At 36.5% G+C, this 26,171-nt stretch overlaps 3 protein-coding genes across 3 annotated transcripts; 2 read left to right on the top strand and 1 right to left on the bottom strand.

Moving 5' to 3' along the window:
• Positions 1 to 6,104: 6,104 nt before the first annotated feature.
• Positions 6,105 to 6,987, top strand: LOC101897894 (cuticle protein 16.5). Its single transcript, XM_059124284.1, has 2 exons — positions 6,105 to 6,110; positions 6,187 to 6,987. The coding sequence occupies exons 1-2, from the start codon at positions 6,105 to 6,107 to the stop codon at positions 6,910 to 6,912; spliced, it is 732 nt and encodes a 243-aa protein (XP_058980267.1). The 3' UTR covers positions 6,913 to 6,987.
• Positions 6,988 to 8,319: 1,332 nt separating this feature from the next.
• LOC131803192 (uncharacterized) lies at positions 8,320 to 12,745 on the top strand. Its single transcript, XM_059124283.1, has 2 exons — positions 8,320 to 8,388; positions 11,177 to 12,745. Exons 1-2 carry the CDS (start codon positions 8,320 to 8,322, stop codon positions 12,743 to 12,745), a joined length of 1,638 nt encoding a protein of 545 aa, XP_058980266.1.
• A 7,052-nt stretch (positions 12,746 to 19,797) lies between these two features.
• Positions 19,798 to 20,910, bottom strand: LOC131803191 (uncharacterized). Its single transcript, XM_059124282.1, has 2 exons — positions 20,896 to 20,910; positions 19,798 to 20,841 (listed from the first exon to the last, which is right to left on the bottom strand). Exons 1-2 carry the CDS (start codon positions 20,908 to 20,910, stop codon positions 19,798 to 19,800), a joined length of 1,059 nt encoding a protein of 352 aa, XP_058980265.1.
• Positions 20,911 to 26,171: the final 5,261 nt, after the last annotated feature.

The raw sequence follows: 26,171 nt of genomic DNA, 5'->3' as shown, positions 1-26,171 counted from the left end.
ATAGGTTTAATACTTTTTACAAAAATTTTATAGAAATGTCCATATTTTGCCAGTCAAAATATAACAAAAAACTTCATTATAAGAGGGTAATAAAAATATATCCTCAGCCAATGTACGTTTTTACACCCTCAGCCATATGGCTAGATCATTGGATACGGCCAAAACGTGCCTCATCGAAATAACGGTTTTAGACTCAAGGTCTCTATGGACAAAATTCGTTTCAGGACATTTCAGTCGAACTAGCAATGCCCGTCCGTCCGTTTATCTGTCTGGCTGGTGCGCACGATATCTCTCAAAGGAAGTATACGGTTTGATCCAAACTTGGTACATCCTAATATTATTATCAAACTTAGATTGAGTTCGGAGTTGGGTAATATCGGTCCCCTCTTTCTGGTACCTCCCCCACAAAAGGTCGAAATTTTCGAAAAAAAAAAAAATTGTACTGCACAGAAAGAGAAAGGATTATGCGATACAACTTCGCAAATTCTAGTAATTCCATCAGTGATACGTCAGGTGCGAAAATAGACAATATCGGTTAACTCCAGTACCCCCCTCCTATTGTTACCCCAATTTCAAACAATGTGACCTTCGCGTTCGGTTGTCTTCAAATTACCTTGTCTGGTATGAAGATGGGATATATCGATCCACTTCTTCTGGTATCTCCGCCACAAATGGCACATCTCAATACTTTTGTCAGCAAAAAATCTGTTATAAAGATGGTAGAGATCGGACCATTTCTTCTGGTACCTCCAATACATAGGGTTCAAGATTTTGAAAAACAAAACGCTCGAAGATAGCGAATTAAGCATCCAACTCTCTTCAAATTTCACACACACAAACACTTTAGCTAACACAGGGTTTGTTCTGAAGATGATATATATCTGTGAATCCCTCATCCACAAAGGGTCACAATTTTCAATACTTTTATCTGTCATAACATGCGAAACAATCCAGCTATTCTTTACAACTTGCTATATCTAAATATTTCTCTGGAACGTGAAGAAGGTGCTACGGTCCCATTCGTATTTTTCTTCGATCATATTTATATCCACACACTGTGGTGAGGGTATTATGTATTTGTGCTTTTTTTTGTTACATGGAGAAGGAGGCGAGATAGGCCTTTAGTTTCTACTGATCATCCGCCTAGAATCATATTCTGAGTCGATTTATGCATGTCCGTCCGTCAGTTTTTCTATCCACGTATTTTTGTGAACAAAATCCGATTGAGATGAAATTTTCCAAACAATATATTTTTAGCCCATGGACGAGACCCGTTGAAATTGGTAAGAATCGGTTTAAATTTAGATTTGGCCCCATATATATCTTGAACCGATTTCGGATTAATTGTGCATCAAAAATGGCCAACATCAGTCCAAATAACCTGAATTTTGTCATATCCAACCAAATTCAATCTAGAAGCAAGTACATCAAATTTGAAAAATATCGGTTCAAATATAGCTATAGCTCCCATATATATGATTCATCCGATTTGGTGTTAAAGTCCCATACATGTGTTATATGCACTCCACAACAGTGATATTTGATACCAGAGTGCTCGAAAACACCAAATTTTATCTTCCTCCGATTTTACGAATATTGATCACCACACATATAATATTAGCCCAAATTGGATAGATTTTTTCATAGAAGCAAGTACATCAAATTTGGAGAAAATCGGTTCAGATATAGCTATAGCTCACAAATATATTGTTAATCCGATTTGCTATTTTTGTCCTCCGCATTCGTAATCTGCATTATAATAAAAAGATATTTAGTGCGAGGTATCAGATACAATGTTGAAATACCTTTGCTAATTTTTTAGAGATCGGTTCAGATTTGCATATAGCTCCCACATAATTTTTCATCCGATTTCACGTCTATTGTGAACAAAAAGTAAGTGATCCCAGCCTAAATAGAATGGATTTTTTTTGAAAAATGGATCATATAACTATAACGTTGAAATATGCGTTCCCAATATAAACGTTTATTTCTTACGGGTAGCTCTACTATGTGTATAGTGGGGTAGGGTATCAAAAAGTCAGCCCGCTCGACTTTTAACACTTCTTTACTTGTTTCTTGTAGATTTATTAAAGACTGGTTATCACTATGGAGAACATTTTTTTAATATTTAACTAACTGAACTTAATTTGAAATTCATTTTCAGTTAACATACTTTGGGGAGCAGAATTAGTTTCTTTGGCAAATTCTCAAATGCAACATATTCCTAAAAGTATGCTACCCCTTTCGCTAAAATGCCAACTCATAATGTCATTTATTTATTTTATGCAAATTAAACGGGATTATTTGTTATGCTATTTAAAATAAAACAATAGACGGAGAGAAAAAAATAATTATTCAATTTATTTTTCGATTTCTTAACAATTGAGATGCCATAAAATCGAAAGTTAAATACTCGAATGCGAAACACTAGCCAATTTGATTGTTTAACATTTTGATTGTTTATTGAATGCTGTCAAATGAAATTAGAATTCTGAGCAATCGCTAGAAAGTAAACTTGTCCCGAAATGATGGGGTGATCATAATTAAATCGCAACAGACAATATGTTTCAAGAAGATCAAAGATTTGGATTATTTATCGATTATAAATCATTGTCGAAACGAATTTTTGGCTGCATGTGCAAACATTAAACAAAGGGGTAAAAAAAAGAGTTCGGACTGAACGAATTGTAAACACACTTCGTTAGTGGAAAAATAATAATAATTTTGAAGCGGTGATATACATTCTGAATATATGAGACATGAGAAAGAAATTATTTTATATTATTTTCGATATTAAGTTGAATTTATTTTATACTCTAGACAATGCGTATAATAACTTTTTAATTTCGTTTGTAATTCGTAGAAAAATGTATTTATCCTTCAAGTTTATATTTTTAATCAACATTCAATACTATTTCGATTTAGCTATGTCTACCGAATGGAAATAAATTGATGGATACAATTAAATCCAAAGGGAAAATTAAGCATGAAGTTGGGGCTAGGGTCATAATAGAAGCCTGTTGTTATTGAAGATATTTAGGAGTTGAAATGGACCAAAAACAAAAAAATTTACAGATTTTGCTGTTGTTCTACAGGTCGCATTTACATACCAATCGAAGCGGAATTTAGTATGGGGCTAGGGTTTAGGGCTGCTCAGAAACAGGGCATTTTGTTTGCTCATCGGACAATATTTAGTGGGTAAAATATACCATAACTTGTACATGAAAATACGAAAATTTCCACTATACCGCAAATATTTTCAATACTGGCGAAATCAGAAATGCACGAAAATATCACTTCTGACCGATACATTGCAAATATAGCAAAATATATACAATCTCATATATCAATAAAGTCGACGTTAGTTAGACCGCTTATAGCTTATAGCTCCAGAACGGCTGAACTGATTTTAAAAAGTCTCACAAATTTGGAATGATCTCTTGCCGGAAAAGGATAAAATCTAAGAAAACCTCGTGCCAACAAATAAGTGAATACTTATTTTTAAATTGTTTGTAATATTAATTATCGCAACAGATATTTTCATATTGTTTTTAGGGAGTATCACATTCTGTATTTTGGGAGTATCACATCCAAGTCGCAATTCTGCATGGGCATAGAGTTAGGACCAGAATTAAACCCAATTTTTTCAGGATATATATTTAGGGATTCAAATTGGCAAAAATTAAAACTTTCCAGGTTTTGCAGTGGCTCTACAGGTCACAATTGAAAACCAATCGACACGGAATATTGCATACGGTTAGGGCTTAGGACAGCGCAGAAGTGTAGCATTTTGAACGACCGTTGAATTATATTTATCTGAAAAATGCACGTCTATAGCCTTTGCTTGCTTGTTTTTTTTATTTATTTAATTAGAGCGAATAGTGTAGCCTATATGGTCCAACTTGAAACAATTAAAAGCTGAATTAGGTCAGGTATGAAGAAGCACATCTAGTATCAATATTTTAAATAATACAATGTGATATAATTTTCCTCAAACATCCCAATGTTGACCCACATCCTAAAGAGTATATAAAAAGTGAAATGAGTGTTTGCTTTTCGTCGAAACTCTATCATCGCGTTTTTCTTACCTATCAACATTTTGAATAACCAAAACGATCATAAAATCCAGAATAAGCATCCGATTTGCTTCAAATTTCACACATGCCATTATTTCTACTAACACAAGATCTGTTGTGAAGATGATAGATACCTACCTACTCCTTCTGGTACCTTACCTTAAAAGGTTCAACATTTTCAAAATTTTTTACTGTCATAATTTTGCGAAACAAGTCCGCGATCCTTTATAACTTGCTATATCAAAATATTTTTCTCATCCAGAAATATGATATAAATATGAAATTTATCATTTTCCATAAAATTGGATATACAGGGTGAGATGAACATACTGCAACCAACTTGAGACTACTGTTATTTCAAATCCACTCATCCGACAGCTGTTAAAATTATTCCACACGACAGCTCATTATATTGTTTATAAGCGTACAAAAGTATTTTGGTGAAAATTTTCCAAAAAAAAAGTTATTCGTGATGGAATTCAAGCGTGATAGTGTGATTTCTTTATATTTGGCTGGAAAACCACAGGACGGAAGAAAACAGCAATATCAGCAGAAATCGTTCGAAAAGTATAGAAGTGACTTGATTGAAACCCGCTTCGCAGTGGACGAAAATGGGTCGTGAGCTGAACATATCGCAATATTCCAATCGGAAAATATTGAAAAATTAACTCGGGGTAATGCCATTGAAATTCCAAAAAGTGCATGAACTTACACCGCAACAGAAAGAAAATAGACTCAAAAGAGCTAAAGAGTTGCTTCGCTTGGCCGAAAGTGGTGAACTGCCGAATTTGGTTTTCTCTGTTGAGAAAACATTCAAATGAGCACCTTCGGTTGGCCACCAGAACTCAAGCGCCGGTGTGGGCCGCCATAACAGCCGATGGTTACTCTTCGCTCGTATTAATCGAACGTGGCATCAGAATAAATGCCGAATTCAAAAAAATGCTTTCATTCAAAAAAAAAAAAAAAAAATAAATAAATAAATAAATAAAATAAAAAAAAAAAATTAAATTATGGCGTTTTACTTTGTTGAAATTTTTTTATCTCACCCTGTATACCAATTTCGAGGAACGCATTGAAAAAATAATTGATATTGAATATCTTTCTATTAAAAAAGGATTTCGAATACTTATATAACATTGGACTCACTACATTCAGTTATGAAATTCGATCATTCTGTGTATGAAGTCTCATTAAAAAAATCTTGAAAGTTCCATAATGTTTTGGAATGAAGCCCTTGAAAAATCTATATTATATTATATATTATATTATATATATATATATTATATTATATATATTATATTATATATATTATATTAATTTATATATATATAAATTTATTATATATATATATATATATAGATATATATATATATATATATATATATATATATATATATATATATATATATATATTTATATATATATATATTATATATTTGCTTTAATATATTATTAGATTTTTTTCGAAAATCGTTGATTTTTTCAAGGACTTCATTCCAAAATATTATGGGACTTTTAATATTTTTTTTTTTTGTGAGACTTCATACGTAGAAAGATCAGATTTCATGACTAAAAGTTGTTAGTCCAATGTTATATAAGTATTCTTATGTAATTTATAATGTGAAATTCTTTACTTTCTTTTGAAGTTTGTACTTTTTGTCATACCACTCCCTAATCTGAGTTTTGGTTTATTTAAATAAATCATAACAAATATTAATAATAATAATAATTTGATTTTTGGTCTTTGAACTAATATTTCGCAATGTTACAAACTGAACGATCAACCCAACATAATCTGTTTTATGCCATAGTGGTGGGTAAATCCCGAACTCATATTTACCAGTCAAGCCAGAATATGTTCATAGTAGCATATCTTAAATACTCTAACTATCCAATATAAAGAATATTTTAATTGTTATTGAAATATTTCTAAAAAAATAACTGATCTGATTTGTGGTATAAAAACATCTTGTTTTGTTAGATCGCATATCACTTGAACTCTTCTGCCAGTAGGAGATCAGCACGCTTATGATGGTTAGTATTTATCAGCGAAATGAGAATATATATCAAATATAATATAACATTTATAATCTTGTGTTTTTTTTTTCAGAAACTGTTTATTGCCTTGTTTGCCTTGGTGGCAGTTGCCAGCGCCGATGTTAGCCATTTGCTCAACACTGAATATTTGCCACCTCATCAGGGCGCTCATTCGGCACCTGCTGTAAGCTATAGTGCACCAGCTGCCACCTATCATGTTGCTGCTTCAGCTCCTGCTGTGTCATACTCTGCTCCAGCTGCCACCTATCATGTTGCTGAATCGGCTCCTGCTGTATCCTATTCTGCTCCTGCTGCCGTATCCTACTCCGCCCCCGCTGCTGTATCTTACAGTGCCCCAGCTGCCACCTATGAAACTTATCAAGCTTCTGCTCCCACTGCCACTTTCTCTGCCAGCGAAGGCTACCGTTACAAGACCAACAAGCGCAGCCGTCGCCGTCATCGTCGTGATGTCAGCACTGAATATTTGCCACCAGTTGCTTCATACTCTGCACCAGCTGCTTCGTATGCTGCTCCAGCATCTGTTTCTTACTCTGCTCCAGCTGCTGTGTCCTACACTGCCCCAGCTGCTGTTTCGTACTCTGCTCCAGCTGCCGTTTCTTATTCCGCTCCAGCTGCTGTTTCTTACTCGGCCCCAGCAGCTACTTACTCTGCTCCAGCCTATGAATCGTATGAAGTTGCCGGAACTGCTCCAGCTCATTCTTATTCGGCTGCTGATGGCTATCGTTACAAGACTCAACGTCGTCGCGTTGTTAAGACTTCTCGTCGTCACCGTAACTAAGCAGAAGAAGTTCCGATATATGATGCACACCTAAACGATACTCAAATAAATTAAAGATTATTTGATAAAAAAAAATTGATTTTTTTTAGTTGGTGGTAAGGGGGTTGAGGCAGTATGATATGTGATAGAGAACTTTTAGTTTTTTTTGTATAACTTAGTGGAGCTCTTTTAAAACTATTCTGTTAAACGTTTTCAAAACCCTAGTAGGTAAGGTACATGGTACCTTCCTCAACAAAATGTCAAAATTTTCAATGAAAATAATTTACCTCATAGAAGGGTCATTCGATTTTGTGCAAACGGAAATCTCAATATTTTTTTCAGTGCTATGTCAGGTGTGAAAATGCACCTCTACCGTAAAGGATCAACATTTGGAATAATTATAACCGTTATAAAATGTGAAATAAAAAAATATAAAATAAAAAAATATAAAATGTGAAATAAATTGTCTTCAAATTTCGCATATCGCAATATTTATATTAACACAAGATCTACTGTGAGTATATCGGTCTACTTCTTCTGGTATCTCCTGGTACGGGTCAAAATGTTGAATAGCTATGCATCTCTTAAAACGTGAAAATAGCATTCGATTCCTTTTAAACTCCTTAAATCTAAATATTTCTATCAAAATAAGATCTGCTGTGAAAAATGTAGATATCAGCCCACTCCTTCTGGTACCTAGCCCACAAAGGGTCAACATTTTGAATAACCATAAAATTCTCTTAAAATTTCGCGCATCGTAATATTTATACAAAAATCAAGATCTGGTGTGAAGGAGAAATATGTAGGATCACTGTTTTGATACCTTCCCAACAACGGGTCCAAATATGGAATCACCCAAACTCTCATAAAATGCGAAATAAGCATCCAATTCTTTCTAAGCTCCACCCATTCTTAAATTTCCACTAACACTCTGAAGATTGAATATATCGATTCACTCCTTCTTGTACCTTCTCTGCAAAGGATCAACATTTGGATAATTATATCTGTTATAACATTCGAAACAAGTTAGCGAATCTTTTCAAACTTGGTTCATCGAAATGTTTCTCTCAACCAGAGATCTGATGTGAAAATGGAATTTATCGACGCACTTATTCTGGCACTTCCGCCAAATGTGTCAATATTTTGAATAACATGCGAAATAAATCAGCGATTTTTATCAAACTTCGTGTAACTCAATATTTCCATAGAACTAATAAAAATTTCGGTCCACTACTTCTGATTAATATTTTTATCAGTATTAGATGAAGAGGAATACATCGGTCCACTGTATCTGGTATATGTCGTACATTTGAAAATTTTCCAAAAAATACTACAGATCTCATACAAAGTACATCCTGTACTTCGATGTCGATGAAGGCCAATTGTGTCACATTATAATATTTATATCAGATTTAGGTCGGATATAAAATGGAACAGGATTGGCCAATACTTTTGGAACCTCCCCCATCAAGGGACAAAAACTTGAATAATCATAACGCAAGTCAATATATATAAACAAAGAGACATTCACTGCGGGTATACAGGGTGAGATAAAAAACTGCAACAAAGTCAAACCCCATGTTTTTTGCATTTTTTTAAATTTTATTGAATGATAGCAAAAAAAAAAATTAGAATAAGTTTGGATGTTGCTCTGCTGTATTTTGGCCTATTCCCGGCGAAGCGCTTGCTTGAGGTGATCGACACTTTGGTATTTTTTAATGCCAACCTTGCTTTCCAAAATACTCCCAGCAAAATAGTGCAACGGATTGGTATCCGGAGATTTTGGTGGTCATTGTGCGCTGGAAATGTAGCGAGGAACCTCATTTTGTAACCATTCTTAGGTGTCGCGTGCTGAGTGCGATGGTGCTGAGTCCTGTTGGAATGTACAAGGTCTGCGGCCCAAATGTTTGCGTGTCCAAGGCTTTAATATACCCTCCAGAATATTTTCGCGATAATATTCGGCATTTATTCTGATACCACGGTCGATTAATACGAGCGGAGAGCGACCATCGATTATTACCCGGCGACCATCCAAATTTGAAGCCTTCTGCCCTGCCTTATGTTCTAATAACATAATATATAATAAACAAGTAAGCAAAGGCTATAGTCGTGCGGGACCGACTATGTTATACCCTACAACACTACTATATGTTAGAAGTACCCTATGTCCAAATCCATTTTGCAAGATTTCGCTTTTGAAATTAGGATTTTGACAAGTACATTTGCCCAACATTTATGTTCTCCGTCGGCTGTTAGTTGTTGTAGTACATTTTACAGCTAAATATATAATCCAATGGTCATCCAAAATGCTGGAATTTTTCCCTGTCCATAACTCTCTTCACAGGCGTGTCGATTGGCTTCAATTGTGTGATCGGAAAAACATATCTGTTTTTGGTTCATTTTGACCTCTTTTTTTTGATATTTTGCGATCATCTCTGAACGCAAAAGGCCCCTCTGTATCTTCAAATTTAGACTCACTTATATGGTTTGTTTGTCTACGATATTTGGCTATATTCGTCAACGAAATCAGCATAAAAAAGCCAGAAGTTCGCCTTTGGTGTATTTCGGATATCGCCTGTAAGTAACGCTGGTATTTTTTCACACAAAGTGGTCCATTGTGCAAAATCAGGAAAATTTTTAGTTGTTGGTCCATTTCAACCCATAAATATATTATTGCGGACATTTTTGAAAACAATAGGCCTAGCCCTTCTGAGCCCAAACCTACCCTTGTGAAAATTTTCGTGAGGATCGGACGATATTTGCAATAATTATATAATATCCCCAACCTGTGTTGTAAGGTGAAAAAATATTACAAAATATTATAAGTCAAATTGAAAAAATCGAATGCGATAAAAAATATGAAAAAATAAAAAAATGTCACAAAATACTACAAAATCTATATTAACATCATTATTGGCATATTTTTCTGCGATTTTTTTAGATTTTATACTTTTATGTCAAGAGGGCATTCTGAATTGACAAAATTTGTCAAAATCGGTCCAGCCATTCTTGAGATATAAGCATTCTAACTAACATCCCCTTCCTTTGTATATACACATTGTATATATTTCGCTATATATAACCGATATATTTACTATCTCCATCTACGTAACGGTCAGAATTGACCTGTTCGTCTATTTGTGATTTCGCCGGGATTAAAAATATTCGCGGTTTAATGGAAAATTTGACTTTTATTTAACACAAATGTTGTGGCCTATTTCACCCACTAAATATTACCCGATGACCATCAAAATTGGAAGGCTTCTGCCCAGCCCTAAGCTCTAGCCCCATGCTAACTTCCACTTTGATTGGTCAATAATTGCGACCTGTAGAGCAACTGCAAAATCAAGAATTTTTTTTTTCAGTTTTTGGTCCATTTCAACCCCTAAATATTTTGCGACTATCTCTTATTCAGACCCTATCCCCACTTCCATTCGTGAGAATCGGGCCATAATTGCGACCTGTAGAGTGATTACAAATTTACATGGACAGACGGACAGACATACGGACGGACATACATAGCTAGATCGAGTCAGTTCGGCGAGATAGGAAGATCCATATATACTTTCCTATGTGGGAAATCAATATGTCGAGGTGTTACATAATTTTTGGCCCAATCAAACTTATAATACCCCCAACACATAGTGTTGTAGGGTATAAATAGACTCACAAATTTTTAAAAACTTATAACTCGATTCAGAAGTTATCGGAAGCTAATAATAATTCTGAGTTAGTCATGATCTACTATTTCCATATCTGCTGGCCGAAACCCATCAAATATTTTTGTGACATTTTGGTTAATCTTTTTTATGTTTTTTATATAATAAAAAATATGTGTTATAAAAAATCGAAAGTAAATAGAACAGGTTGCTCATCTATTTTCGCAGATTGTTGTCAAGGGGCAGTTGTTGTTGCCACTGCACACATACTTGGATTCGGATTTGGGCTTTAGTGAAAGGAAAATAGTTTAGTGTTGACAATTAGCAATTGAAAGGAATTATTGTTGTTCAAAACAAAAGAACTGATAATATTGGCGGATATTAACTGATTTATGTAGATTGTGACGAAGCAATAAGAATTCATCACTCAAGACAGAAAATGAAAAAAACTTAAAATATTTGCTATAAAATAGTGCAGATGTCAACAGAAAAGCATCAAAGGCATTTGTACTCTTCAATTTGGAGCAAATAACTGTATCAAGAATGGTGAGTTCGAATTTCAGTTCTTGGTAATTGATTTGGGGTTTGAATTTTAAAATAGAAATAAATGGCATTATTTATTTCAGAAATTATTTATTGTCCTCGCCTTGGTGGCTGCTGCCTCTGCCCAACTCAGCAGTGAATACTTGCCACCTGTAGCTGCTAGCACCACCTATGAAGTAGCAGCCGCCGCTCCAGTCACATCCTATTTGGCCCCAGCTGCCTCATTTGATACCGTTGAAGTTGCTGCTCCAGCTCATAGTTATTCCGATGCTGAAGGTTATCGTTATAAGACGCAAAAACGTGGTGTTGTCAAAACTGCCCGTCGTCATCGTCGTGATGTTTCCACCGAATATTTGCCACCTGTAGCTGCCAGTACCACCTACGAAGTTGCTGCTGCTGCTCCAGTTGTTGCTGCCGCCGCTCCAGTTACTTCCTACCTGGCTCCAGCTGCCTCCTTCGATACCGTTGAAGTTGCTGCTCCAGCCCATAGCTTCTCCGATGCCGAAGGCTATCGTTACAAGACACAAAAACGTCGTGTCGTCAAAACTGCCCGTCGTCATCGTCGCGATGTTTCCACCGAATATTTGCCCCCTGTAGCTGCCAGTACCACCTATGAAGTTGCTGCCGCCGCTCCAGTCACATCTTATTTGGCCCCAGCTGCCTCATTTGATACCGTTGAAGTTGCTGCTCCAGCCCATAGCTTCTCCGATGCTGAAGGCTATCGTTACAAGACCCAAAAACGCCGTGTTGTCAAAACTGCTCGTCGCCATCGTCGTGATGTGTCTACCGAATACTTGCCACCTGTAGCTGCCAGCACCACCTACGAAGTTGCTGCTGCTGCTCCAGTTGTCGCTGCCGCCGCTCCAGTTACTTCCTACCTGGCCCCAGCTGCCTCCTTCGATACCGTCGAGGTTGCTACTCCAGCTCATAATTATTCCGATGCTGAGGGTTATCGTTACAAGACACAAAAGCGTCGTGTCGTCAAAACTGCCCGTCGTCATCGTCGCGATGTTTCCACCGAATATTTGCCCCCTGTAACTGCCAGTACCACCTATGAAGTTGCTGCCGCCGCTCCAGTCACATCTTATTTGGCCCCAGCTGCCTCATTTGATACCGTTGAAGTTGCTGCTCCAGCCCATAGCTTCTCCGATGCTGAAGGCTATCGTTACAAGACCCAAAAACGCCGTGTTGTCAAAACTGCTCGTCGCCATCGTCGTGATGTGTCTACCGAATACTTGCCACCTGTAGCTGCCAGCACCACCTACGAAGTTGCTGCTGCTGCTCCAGTTGTCGCTGCCGCCGCTCCAGTTACTTCCTACCTGGCCCCAGCTGCCTCCTTCGATACCGTCGAGGTTGCTACTCCAGCTCATAGTTATTCCGATGCTGAGGGTTATCGTTACAAGACACAAAAGCGTCGTGTCGTCAAAACTGCCCGTCGTCATCGTCGCGATGTTTCCACCGAATATTTGCCCCCTGTAACTGCCAGTACCACCTATGAAGTTGCTGCCGCCGCTCCAGTCACATCTTATTTGGCCCCAGCTGCCTCATTTGATACCGTTGAAGTTGCTGCTCCAGCCCATAGCTTCTCCGATGCCGAGGGATACCGTTATAAGACCCATCGCAGCCGTGTTCTCCGTCGTCATCGTAATTAAGCTTAGAAAATATTGCGAAGTTATGAATAGTTTCTTAGAGCTTTTTTATGAATTCTCTTTAAAAAGAGAATAAAATGAAATAAAAAATATATTTATAAAAATATATCTAACAACGGACAATTTGGTTGAACTGGCATTTGAATTTCAAAATCTGCAAATTAAAACTTTTAGTTTATACCCAAAATAAATTACACATCCATAGTTACGGAGGAAGTTTTAAAATAATAATAAGACCCATGGCCAAGACCCTCAAAATAATATACGGGTTAAGGACCAAACCTCAAAAAATCTGGAAATCGAAATTATCCTCACAAGAAGGCTATTCCAAAAAGTGGATCGATATGACCCATTCTCTGTAAAAATGATTCTGGACGTAATTCAAGGGTCTATATCAAATTTCAAAGCTCTCCACCATAGTATGGAGGGTAATACCTCTAAGTATACATTTTAGATCCCGCAGTGTATATAGATTCTTGATCAGCATAAAATTCTATGACAATGTGGAAATCACTCAAACTTCCGAACGAAATGAAGTAGGTTATTTGATGATATTATCGACATTATTCATCTTTATTTGGAGTCGATCTAGCGATATCCGTCCGCCGTCCGTCCGTCTGTCTGGCTGGTGCGCACGATAATTCTCGAAGAGAGTTTCCGACTTGGTCCAAACTTGATACATCGTATTATTTTTGACAAACTTAGATCGAGTTAGGAGACGGGCAATATCGATCCATTCCTATATATATATATATATTTTCTGCATGGAAAGAGAAGCAATAATCCGGTTTTGCTTCAACTTTGCAAATCCTAATATTTACGTCAAATCTAGTTCAGGTGCCAAAATGGATAATATCGGTCTACTCTATCAAATACCTCCCCTACAAAGGATTAAAATTTTGAATAATAACCACTCTCATAAAATGTGATGTAAGATTGTCTTCAAATTTCAAACATCCTAATATTTGTATTAACCCAAGTTCTGGTGTTAAGATGGAATATATCGGTCCACTACTTCTGGCACCTCCCCCACAAAAGGTCGAAATTTTGTATATCCATTAAACTCATAATTAACATCCGATTCTATTCAGACTTGGCACAACTGAATACTTTCATCATTACAAGATCTGTTATGAACATGGTAGAGATCGGACCACTCCTTATGTTACCTCTCCCACAAAGGGTCAAAGTTTTGAATAATCAAAACGATTATAAAATCCGTAATAAGCATCCGGTTTTCTTCATATTTCACACATCTCGTTATTTCTACTTACACAAGATCTGTGAAGATGAGATGTATCGGTCCACTCCTTCTGGTAACTCCACCACCCACCAAGCCTCATAATTTTGAATATCCATGAAGTTCATAAAATGCGAATTTAACATCCGATTTCATTCAGACTTGATACATCGCAATATTTCCATCAACACAAGATCTCTTATAAAGATGGTAGAAATCGGATCAATTCTTCTGATACCTCCCCCACATAGGGTTCACGATTTTGAAAAACAAAACGCTCAGAGAAAGCGAGGTTCGATACGTAATGGACAATATTGGGCCATTCTTTCAGAACCCACTCCCAGTTTGAATAATCATAACGGAAGTCGCCAAAACCGACTGATATTTTTTAACTTGTGTAAATATTCTATTTATTTTTAATTGTTAATGTTAATTTTACCAAAAAAAATGGTGGAATATTCCTGGCGTTTAATTAAGATTTAGAGTTTTGGCGTCTTCTATGACAAATAATTTTGTAGACTATTTTGACTTGCTGCGATCCCGTTTCAATGAAGTTTTTAACCATATTTTGAGAAAAGGATCAACCCACCACCCATTTCATGACTCGCTTGATGGTCAAAATATTGCCGAAGATATACCTTATGTGCGCGGATTACGAGGAATCCTAATCCGAAAATTTCCAAAACTGAATAAGAGAGGAGAATTGTCCCCTCTGCGTGTCTTCTTTGTTCAGCTCTACTTTCATAATCTGCAGGATTATCCCCGTAATTATTGAAAAAAAAATTAATTTTGGCGAACAGTGTTAAATTTGATTGTTTTTATACCCTCCACTATACATAGTATGGAGGGTATATTAAGTTCGTCATTCTAATGGAATAGTCTGAAAATCTACACGAGGAGTTCTTTGTGAACACTTTACCCCCTGAAAGAGAATTGTCCACGACATCGTACATCCTCCATATAACGGTACACACCGATATTCAGTATTTTGATGATTTTAGCCACATTTTTCAATGGAATTGTATAACAATCCACACAAGGAGTTCTTTGTGAGGACCTTATCCCTTGGCGGAGAATTATCTATATAAGTCCACGATATCGTATATCCCTCATATAACGGTACCCCCCGATATTCGGGGTTCAGCCACACTTTCTAACGGAATTGTCTGAAATTCTACACAAGGAGTTCCTTGTGAGTACTTCATCCCTTGGAAGATAATTATCAATATAGGTCCACGAAATCGTATATCCCCCATATAAGGGTACCCCCGATATTCGGTATTTTGATGTTTTTAGCCACATTTTTCAATGGAATTTTCTGATATTCTACACAAGGAGTTATTTGTGAGCATATACCCCCTGAAAGGGAATTGTCTCTATAGCCCCAGAATATCGTATAAACCCCATATAACGGTACCCCCCGATATTCGGTATTTTGATGAGTTTAGCCACATTTTTAAACGGAATTGTCTGAAATTCTACACAAGGAGTTCTTTGTGAGTACTTTACCCGTAAACATAGATTTGTCTATATAGGCTCACAATATCGTATATCCCCCCATATATCGGCACCTTCCGATGTTAGGTATTTTAAAGATTTTAAGAGAATTTTTAATGTGTTTATTTTTTTTTTTTTTTTGAAAATGGCCCAATTTCTTTCCAAATGGGTATTCAAAGTTCGGCCCGGCCGAACTTACCGCCTTGTTACTTGTTTTGTATAATAATGTTATGTTATTCTTCATAGAAGACAATTTAATATTATTTATCACCTCGAATTTTATTACGTATCACAATTTACATTTTTCACAATTTAGATCTTCCGATATCCCCGAAATAAAAAATTAGCTAGATCGAAAAATTAATTGATAATTTTTCTTTGTGTAGGTAATTGGGAATCCTTTAAAAGGGTTAAGGGTCTTAGTGCAGTGCCTACAAATGCAGGTTGAACAACATTATTATGTTCTGCACTCGGTACTCCAAGATAAGTAATTACCTGTGGTAGTTGGGATTGCTGTTGATAAATGGGAGAGGGTGGAAATAATGTGGTTGCCGGTGGCTGTATATATTGAATTGGTACTCCTGGGTATCCAAATCTTGTAGGATGATGAAATATAGGAACTTGTGGTAAAGGGTTATAGGGTATTTGTTGCCCGGGATTTCCGTTAATATAGTATTGTGATGACGGTACTTGTTGAGGGGCAATAGCTGCTGAATAATAAACTGCATTTTGAGGAAATTGTATATTTTGTGGCACAGGATGCGGTATAAATTGAAAAGGTGGTGGTAGAGGTGCAACAAAATTTGTTGGAGGATATGGGTTTGCTATAACTGCAACAGGGCGATGGGCTGGTGCATAATTTGTAACTGTGGGGGCACCGATAGGAATACCAACTGCATTAATGGGTACAACATTCGAGTAGGGCATTGATGGTGCATATTGTGTTGTGACCTGAGGAAGACCATTCAGACCAGTATTTCCAGTTGGAGAAATCAAAGGATGATGGTAGATAAGATGACTACTTGGAATGCCATATCTTATGGTTACTATGTGGCCCGCAGGAGATATGTTTGTAACAGCTGGTGTTAGTGGTTGTTGATTGGTGGGATTAGCAGCCGGTGCGTACTTTAAAACAAATGGGTTGTCATATTTCGAAGTTGTGGGAGGTTGTGTAGTCGATGTGTGTTTTGGTACATCATATGGTGCATAGGTTAAACCAACATCCAGATATTTTAGAAAATTGTCCAGCGAACTATTTCCTATTGGCGTCGATGTAACACCATTGGGTGTATTTTCCACAACTGCGCACAATGCCAGGAAAGTGGTTACAATTCTCTGTAACAACCAAAATAGAAATAATAACTGATTTAAAAAATAAAATTTTCCTTTTTTTAAATTATTTAATAAATTATACAAACCATACTAGAGATTAAACACCCGTTGGTTGATCATGCACCCAAACACTTAAAATTATGCTTTGCGACAAAATTTGACTCACTCAAGTGGAACGACTTATATACCGATAGCCGCCATTTGGCATCAACTATTTTCAAAAACTATCAAAAATTGAAAAACTATATTTTATAGGAATCTGGTTTCGCACAAATCCCGCTAGAAGCGTAATTCCTGTTTTTCATTTATTTGACTTTTACCCACAAATTATGCAAATATAAGCTTATTCGAAAATAAGTTTTGAAACGCGTCATTCATAAAGTGACTTGTTATGATGCAATCATGTTTGCTGACATATTTTTTGGGATTTTTTTGTTATTAACAAAATATGGGTGTGGAATTAGGGTATATATTGGTGATTTGTTATACCCTACACCATATATAACATAGAAGATATATAATGTTTGTCATTCCGCTTTTGATTCATTGAAATTATGTATACTACAGAGAACATTTTTGAGCAATGTAAAATTCTCAGACCATTTACAGATTTCCTTCTACATGCCTTTTACAATCAATTTCTCTTTAAAAAAGGATTTATGTTTTAGTTTTTATACCCTACAACACTATGTGTTGGGGGTATTATAAGTTTGATTGGGTCAGAAATTATATAACACCACGAAATATTGGTTTCCCACATAGGAAAGTATATATGGATCTTCCTATCTCGCCGAGCTGTGTCGATCTAGCTATGTATGTCCGTCCGTCCGTCTGTCGCAATTATGGCCCGATCTTCACGAAATTTAGTATGGAGGTCAAAATAAAAATAAGTCAAAAATGATGTTAATATAGATTTTGTAGTATTTTGTGATTTTTTTTTTATTTTTTCATATTTTTTTTCGCATGATAATCGATCGCATGATATCGCCAAATATCGTAGACAAGCATATCATATAGATGAGTCTAAATTTGGGGATACATAAGAGTCCTCTAACTTTTGGAGATGATCGCAAAGTATTTAGGGGTTCAAATAAACCAAAAATATAAAAAATTTCCTGATCAAACAATTGAAGCCAATAAACAAGCCTGAGAAGAGAGTTAAGGACAGGGAAGAAGTCTACAACAACTAACAGCACGATGAAGTGCGTAAATATTGGGCAAATATTCCTGGTCAAAATGCTAAGGGTAATATGTGGGCAGTGCTCCGTGAAATAATTTCAAAAGCGAAATCTTCCAAAATGGATTTGGACATAAGGGGGCTTCTAACATATTGTAGTGTTGTAGGGTATCACATGGTCGGCCCCCGCCCGATTATAGCCTTTGCTTACTTCTTTAAGTTTATTTTGGGATTGAAAATGAGATACGTCAAAAAACGTTTTGTTATAGTCTCCATACAGGGTGAGATAAAAAGCTAAAACAAAGTCAAACGCCATATTTTTTACTTGTTTTTCAAATTTTATTGAATGAAAGCAAAAACTGTCGGAAATAGCATCAAATTTTAGAATAAGTAAAGATTTGTTTGATTTGGTCAGCTTTGGCACGAATTATAGCCTTCAAACGGTCATTGAAACCGTCACACGCTGCCTAAATATTGCCCTGCGGCATTTTGGCCTATTCCCGGCGAAGCGCTTGTTTGAGGTGTTTCTTAGTGCCAACCTTGCTTACCAAAATACTACAGACACAATAGACCAACGGATTGGTATCCGGAGATTCTGGTGGCCCTTTTGCGTTGGAAATTAAGCGAGGAACCCCACCCACCATTCTTGGGTGGCGCGTGCTGGGTCCTGTTGGAATATCCAAGGTCTGCGGCCAAAATGTTTGCGTACCCAAGGCTTTAATACAACCTTCAGAATATTTTCGCGATAATTCCGCATTTATTCTGATGCGATTATTACGAGCGGAGAGCGACCATTAGCTGTTATGGCGGCCCACACCATCACCATGGCCGGCGCTTGAGTTCTGGTGGCCAACCGAAGGTGCACATTTTCACCTGACACCTAAACACCACTTTCGGCCAAGCGAAGCAACTCTAGCTCTTTTGAGTCTATTTTCTTTCTCTGCTGTTGCGGTGTAAGTTCTTGGACTCACTGGAATTTCAAAGGCTTTATTCCGAGATCATTTTTCAATATTTGCCGAATGAAATATAGCGATATATTCAAGCAATTTTTCAGCCACTGCAACGCGGGTTTCGATCAAGTCGCTTCTTTACTTCTCGAACCATTTCCGCCGATGTTGCCGTTTATATATAGAAATTACCAAATATATAGAAATTACACTATCACGCTTGAATTCCATCACGAATAACTTTTTTCTAGAAAATTCTCACCAAAATGCTTTTGTACGCTTGTAAACAATATTATGAGCTGTCATTGGTATAATTTTAACAGCTGTCGGACGAGTGGCTTAGAAATGACAGCAGTCTGAAGTTGGTTGCAGTTTTTTCATCTCACCCTGTATGTGTGTGCTACATGATATAAAGGATTTATCCTGTAATTTATTATTGTCACATCATTCATACTTCAAGATTTTGTTAGAAAATCAACTTGATCGAATATGTGGAAATATATTTGTCGCGCTTAGTATGCGGCCTGGATTTTGATGGACCTACCACTGTGTGTATTCGTCTAGTCAGTCCAAATACTCAGCTCGAGGCTATATGGCGATGGGTGTATTAGTAAGTGGATCTAGGACCAATATAGCGAGGATGGCCAAACATACTATAATATCCCCTCCAAGTTCTGATGTAGGTTGGAATAAAACTATGGTTGAAAAATTACTTATCTGAAAAAATAAGGGAGATTTGTGGTTCTAAATTATCGCAATTATTTAAATTAGTAATTTTTAAGTTATTTTTTTTTTTCTTTAATTGTATTTCTTCATAGAAGTTTCAACGAAAGCTTGATTAGTTTAAAAACTAACATTCAAATCATTTATGATGTGGATTTTTGTAACGATAGCCCTCTTCATCGGAATAGGTGTGGGCAGGCTCAGGTTCGGCTGATTTTGCGAAATTCTCAGAACTTGAAGTGACCAGAGGATCCGAGTTGCTAGCATCAGCAATAGAATCAGGAACTGTTTTCGAATTCTTTTCAGTTTCTTCAGGAGATGAATAGGTTACAAAAGGTGGAGTGGGCACGTCTTCATGTAAAGCTGTATCAATGTTGGTCGCAGAACTTCCATGGTGTAGCGTTGATGTGGCACTTGCAGTGGTGGTAGTGCTGACAACAGGGTTTGTATTGGTAAAAGATGTTGAACTGGTCCCAGCTGGTACTTGAATAGGATTAGTATTGCTGGCACCAATAACACCTGAATAGCCCTGATATTGCCCAGTAGGGTAGACAGGCAATGGTTGCGATCCGGCATTAACAGTATTAGGTACTCTGTAAATATTTTCATTCAAACCTGGTCCACTGTAAATAGGTTGAGAAGGCAAAGGATGATAATTATTTGTAGCAGATGATATTGGCGATAAGGCATAATTTGAAGCTGGAATGAGAGGTGCAACAAAGCCTCCTGGGTTATAGGCGGAATTTGGTAAAGAATATTGTGAACCAGGGGCAAAATATTGAAGACCCGGTGTTGCATATTGTGCATTTGTGTTGGAGGCAGCAAACTGTAAACCGTTTCGTATAAATTGAGAACTAGCAGCTAGGGCGTATTGGGAATTTGTCGATGCGAATGCTGGAGCATATTGCAAATCAGGAGCTACATAAACTGGAATAGGATTGGATGCTGAAATTCTATAATTGGGGACAGATGCACCATAATTATAGCCACCAACAACAGCATATGCGACACCGCCAGAATTTGTGTATGCTGCATTCGCTACTGGCAAAATGACATACTGGCCTGCTGGCGTAAAACCCCTACCGACAGCTCCATAATTATTAGATGCTACTGGATATTCATTGGGTATTCGATCGCCAGTTGCAACAAATGCCAGCGAAATGAAGAAAACTAAATTAAATGTCTGCAATAGAAAGGAAATAAATCAAAAAACTTCCTAATAAGAGGACCGACAAACCTCAATACTGACCATTGCCTGATAAACGCGTCTATATTCTGCTAGTTTTAATATTTAAATGACTAACATGACTTTCTAATAGTTGAAACAACTTTTCATACCATAAACATTAAGAACAACTGTTATCAGCGCAAATAAACATATCTCGTTCTCTCGTCTCTACTCTTATTTAACATTAACATTATACAGTGTTCTAACTCCGCATTCACGCACCTCATGCCGATAATGTGTTCCGACCGAATAACTCGGTGAATTTTTTTCAGAGATGAACGGTCCTGAGGGGCAAACAGAAAACCTAAACCATATAGAGCTAAAGGTATTATGTCTTTGTGTATTTGTTTGTAACATGGAGAAGACCGTGGATATCTTCATAGGATCACTTTCTGAGTCGATTTATGCATGTCAGCCCGTCGTCCACTCCGTCCGTCCATGTATTCTTGTGAACAAAATCCAGGTCGCATTATTTATCCGAATGAGATAAAAATTTTCAAACAACATTTGTTTGTCCCAAGGACGAACCCTATTGAAACTGGAGATAAAAGGTTCAGATTTATATATAGCTCCCATATATCCTCAACCGATTTCGGGTTAATTGTGCACCAAATGGCATATCCAACCGAATTTAGTCTAGAAGTAAATTAAATTTGGTGAAAATCGGTTCAAATACAGTGTGGGATGAAAAAACTCCAACCAACTGTCATTTCAAAGCCACTCGTCCGACAGCTGTTAAAATTATTCCGGTAACAGCTTATTATATTGTTTACAAGCGTACAAAAGCATTTTGGTGAGAATTGTCCAGAAAAAAGTTCTTCGTGATGGAATTCAAGCGGGAGAGTGTGATTTTTTTATATTTGGCTGGAAAACCACCATTGGCTATCGTTAGAGCACTCCAGCATTTAAATGTGAATAAATATTTTGTGTCTCGGACCATCGTTCGTTACAGTGATACTGGTAGCGTAGCCCGACGTTAAGGACGTGGACGGAAGAAAACAGAAACATGAGCAGAAATGGTTCGAAAAGTAAAGAAGCGACTTGATCGAAATTCGCGTCGCAGTGGCAAAGAAATGGCTCGGCAGCTAAACATATCACAATATTACACTCGCAAATGTATTGAAGAATGAGCTCTGGGTAAAGCCATTGAAATTTCATAAAATGCAAGAACTTACACCGCAACAGAAAGAAAATTGACTCAAAAGAGCTAAAGAGTTGCTTCGCTTGGCCAAAAATGGTGAACTCCCGAATTTGGTTTTATCCGATGAGAAAACATTCGTTGTCCAGCAGTTTGTAAACAAACAAAATTATCGTGCTAACATGCCAAAGAGGTCAGCTGAAAATGTGCACCTTCGGTTGGCCACCAAAACACAAGCGCCGACCATGGACATGGTGTGGACCGCCATAACAGCCGATGGTCGCTCTCCGCTCATATTAATCGACCGTGGCATCAGAATAAATGCCGAATATTATCGCAAAAGTATTCTGGTGGGGGTAGTAAAGCTTTGGGCACGCAAACATTTTGGCCGTAGGCCTTGGACATTCCAACAGAACTCAGCACCATCGCACTCAGCATGCGGCACCCAAGATTGGCGCACAATAGCCAATAAATCTCGGATACCAATCCGTTGGACTATTGTGTCTGGAGTAATTTGGAATGCAAGGTTGGCACTAAAAAAATACTAAAGTGTCGATCACCTCCAGCAAACGCTTCGCTGGGAATGGGCCAAAACACCGCAGAGCAACATTCGGGCAGCGTGTGACAGTTTCATTGAAGGCCATAATTCGTGCCAAAGGTGACCAATTCGAACAAATCTAAACTTATTCAAAAAATTGATGATAATTCCGATATTTTTTGCTTTTATTCAATAAAATTTAAAAAAACATAAAAATTATAGCGTTTGACTTTGTTGCATTTCTTTTTTATCTCACCCTATATAATTATTGAATATTGTGACTATGCGGGGGAGGTACCAGAAGGAGAGGACCGATATATCCCACCTTCACATCAGATATTGTGTTAATATAAATATTGGGATTCACGCGTTTGAGCTTCATGGTTTTTCAAAATTCGGACCCATTATGGAGAATGTACAAGAAGTAGTGCTCCGTTTTATCCGTTCCTAATACGAGATATTGTGTTGGTAGAAATATTGAGGTTGAGGTTTAACATTAAGTCTTATAATTATTCAAAGCTTTGACCCTTTGTGTGGGAAGTACAAGAAAGATTGGTCCGACATATTTCATTTTCCTACAGGGTCTTTTGTTGATAGAAATATTGGGATATGGCAAGTTTAAAAATAATCGGATGCTCATTTCGCGTTTTATAAGCTTCCTGGTTATTCAAATGTTTATCCCTTTGTAGGGAAGGTACCAGAAGGTGTGACCCGATATATTCCATCTTCACAGCAGATCTTGTCTTAATGGAAATATTGAAATGTGTCGAATTTGAGGAGAATCGGGTGTTTTTTTTTTTGCATTTTATGAGAGTTATAATTATTCAAAATGTTAACGCTTTTGTGGAGAAGGTACATGATTTCGTCGAGCGATAATGTCTATTTTTCCCACTGACATAGCACTGATACAAGTATTGGAGGTTGCAAAGTTTGCACTGGATTTTCCTTTCTTGCCTTATACGAAAAATTATTTTCAGAACAGTGTTGGCTTGTTTGTTCGGGATACAGTAGGATTTTGTTGTTGCAAAATTGTCAGGCTTAATCCCTTTATTGTTGTTTTTATAAAAACAACGTTTGTTTATTATTGGAGAACGATGGTAATGTTTACCAGGGGGTAAGGCAGGGAATACCTAGTTTTCGGAAACCTGAAGGAGGTACCTGAAGGAGTAAACCGATACTGCTCATTTCCGAACTCGATCTATGTTTGATAATTAAGTTACGATGTAACAAGTTTGGATCAAATCGGATATTCTCTTCGAAGGTTATCGTGCACCAGCCACCAACAAAACAGACAGACGGACGAAATGACGAACACCCCTAGAACGACTCACCATATCCTGAAACGGATTTAGTCCAAAGAGACCAAGGATCTAAAACCGTAATTTGGACGGGGCACGTTTTGGCAGTTTTAAATGATATATACCCATACGACTGAGGGTATAATAAAGCTCGCATTGATATCAGTGACATTGCCAAAGACACTATATATCTAAAATGCCAAAATAAAAAATATCAATTTCATGTCTTTAAAAACCATACCTAAAATATTTTGACCAACGTTGTTTTAGAAATACATGAATGTCAAAAAATCTCATTTTTGGTACTTTTAATGTTGGCCGAAAGTACATTAAAAGAACTGAGTTGTGGTCGCAAAAATTCTACTAAAACTAATTCAAACCATAACTGGGTTTCAATAACACTGAACATTGTGTAAAACTATTACCTCATGCATTACATAAAAAATTAAAAAATACTAAAAAACCACTATCCGAAGATTCGGGAATATCGTTGACTATTTCACTGAATGTTTATTTTGATATCAAATGAAAAAAAAAAAATAAATGCAACATTTTATTTTGGACTTTAGAAGTTAAACTAGTTTAAAATTCTTTTTAAATATCAATTTGTTTTCAATGCTAGACATCCAAATAATGCGCATCGAACTAAATATACAGGCACAACAAGAATATTTGAATTGCTGAATGTATTATGACACAGTCTATTTTTACGACCTTGGATGGCCAATATTTAGAATACATTATGCAAAGACAAATTTTTACCTCTAATGTGGGAAAATATTTTCGTATTCCCGATATTGGCATAATACTTTTCAGATTAATACTCAGGAAAAAGGGTTTTGTATTTGGGTAGAATTCCAATATGCAAACAACTGCAATTTCAGCAGCTTTGTAATGCAATTTCCACCTAAGAACATATACTTGCATGTACCTTGCAAATAACGCATTTTAAATACGGATCAAATTCCTATGTCAGACACAAAATCAGAGTGACAACTAGAATCATTGTTGGTTTTAAGGAACTAGTACCAGCTGTTGGTTGGGCTTCTTGTGCCACAAAAGAAACTGGAGCATATTCCTCGAACGCCACACTTGGAACTGGATAATACCAATGATGATGAACGTGGTAGGTGACGGGAGGAGGTAGCAGCTCTACATCATAATTGAAATCATTGTGGGGTGGTGGACCTTCGGCATAGGGCGGCAAGTAATCATTGGTAATGCGGGGTATTTCTTTTGCATTAATAGCCATCATTACATTTAGGCAAACCCATAGAAACTTCTGTAAAAAAAGAAACAATGAAGTACTTATATCTGGCAAATTATTGGCATACCAACCATGACACATGTGCCCCGTTTTCAATTCTCAACTCGTTCTTAATCAACTGAAATTTGCCTCCCCTCGAATGCATGTTTTTATATTTTTTAGAAAATACGGAAGTGTTATGGAATTCAAAAAAAAAAAAAAAAAAAGAAAGAAAAAAATGAATTTTTGTGAAATAGTTTCAAACCGGTACGCATAATTATCAAAAATAAAAAAAAAATAAATTAAAATCACATGTGTTAGACTTTTTTTTTATCAATCATAATATGCATGATATGCAATATTTGAATTCAATATAAATTTTTAAACTGCAGATCATTATATTTCTGTTTTGATTTAAAACTGGATGGTAATCAAACATTTCGTATCATTTTACTCACAACAACCAGTAATGACTAGGCATTACCAAATCTTAATTTGATTTAAAATTCAAAACTTTCGATTTCAATCATTTTATAGATAGGAATATTCTGTTCTCTCTTGTGGGTGTTGAATGTGTGTTTTTTTTTGTCGATAAATCATCACTTTCTTTGTTTTCTATTTTGATAAAATATAATATTAATATTCATAGCATTATTATGATTTGAGACAGAATTGGCCTTTTACTAAGCAGATGGGGATTTTTCAACTATATGAGATATTTCACGTCTGTTAGCATTTCTCATAATATTAAAAAATGATGTATATATATTATATTTTTAGATTCGAATTTACCATATCATAGTTTGTGTTTGTTGGAGCAAAAATGCAGTCTTTACAAGGACAAACGTTATATTTTGATGTCAGTATTGGATATTTTCAGCCAGTGTTTGATTTTATTGCTTTTTTGTTATTGTATGTTGCTTTAGAAATATTTTTCCATTATATCGTTTTGGCATAAGATCCAAAACCTTCTGAATTTGGCGAAAATTCGATACTCTTTCCAGTACCTAAAATTTGCTCAATAGAATATCTCAAGCTCCGGGAATGAATATTCGAGTGAGTCTC

Source organism: Musca domestica, unplaced genomic scaffold (genome assembly GCF_030504385.1).
Source record: "Musca domestica strain aabys unplaced genomic scaffold, Musca_domestica.polishedcontigs.V.1.1 273, whole genome shotgun sequence".
NCBI classification, from domain to species: domain Eukaryota; kingdom Metazoa; phylum Arthropoda; class Insecta; order Diptera; family Muscidae; genus Musca; species Musca domestica.
The sequence above is the reverse complement of the archived record's forward strand: the minus strand, read 5'-3'. Positions and strand labels throughout refer to the sequence as shown.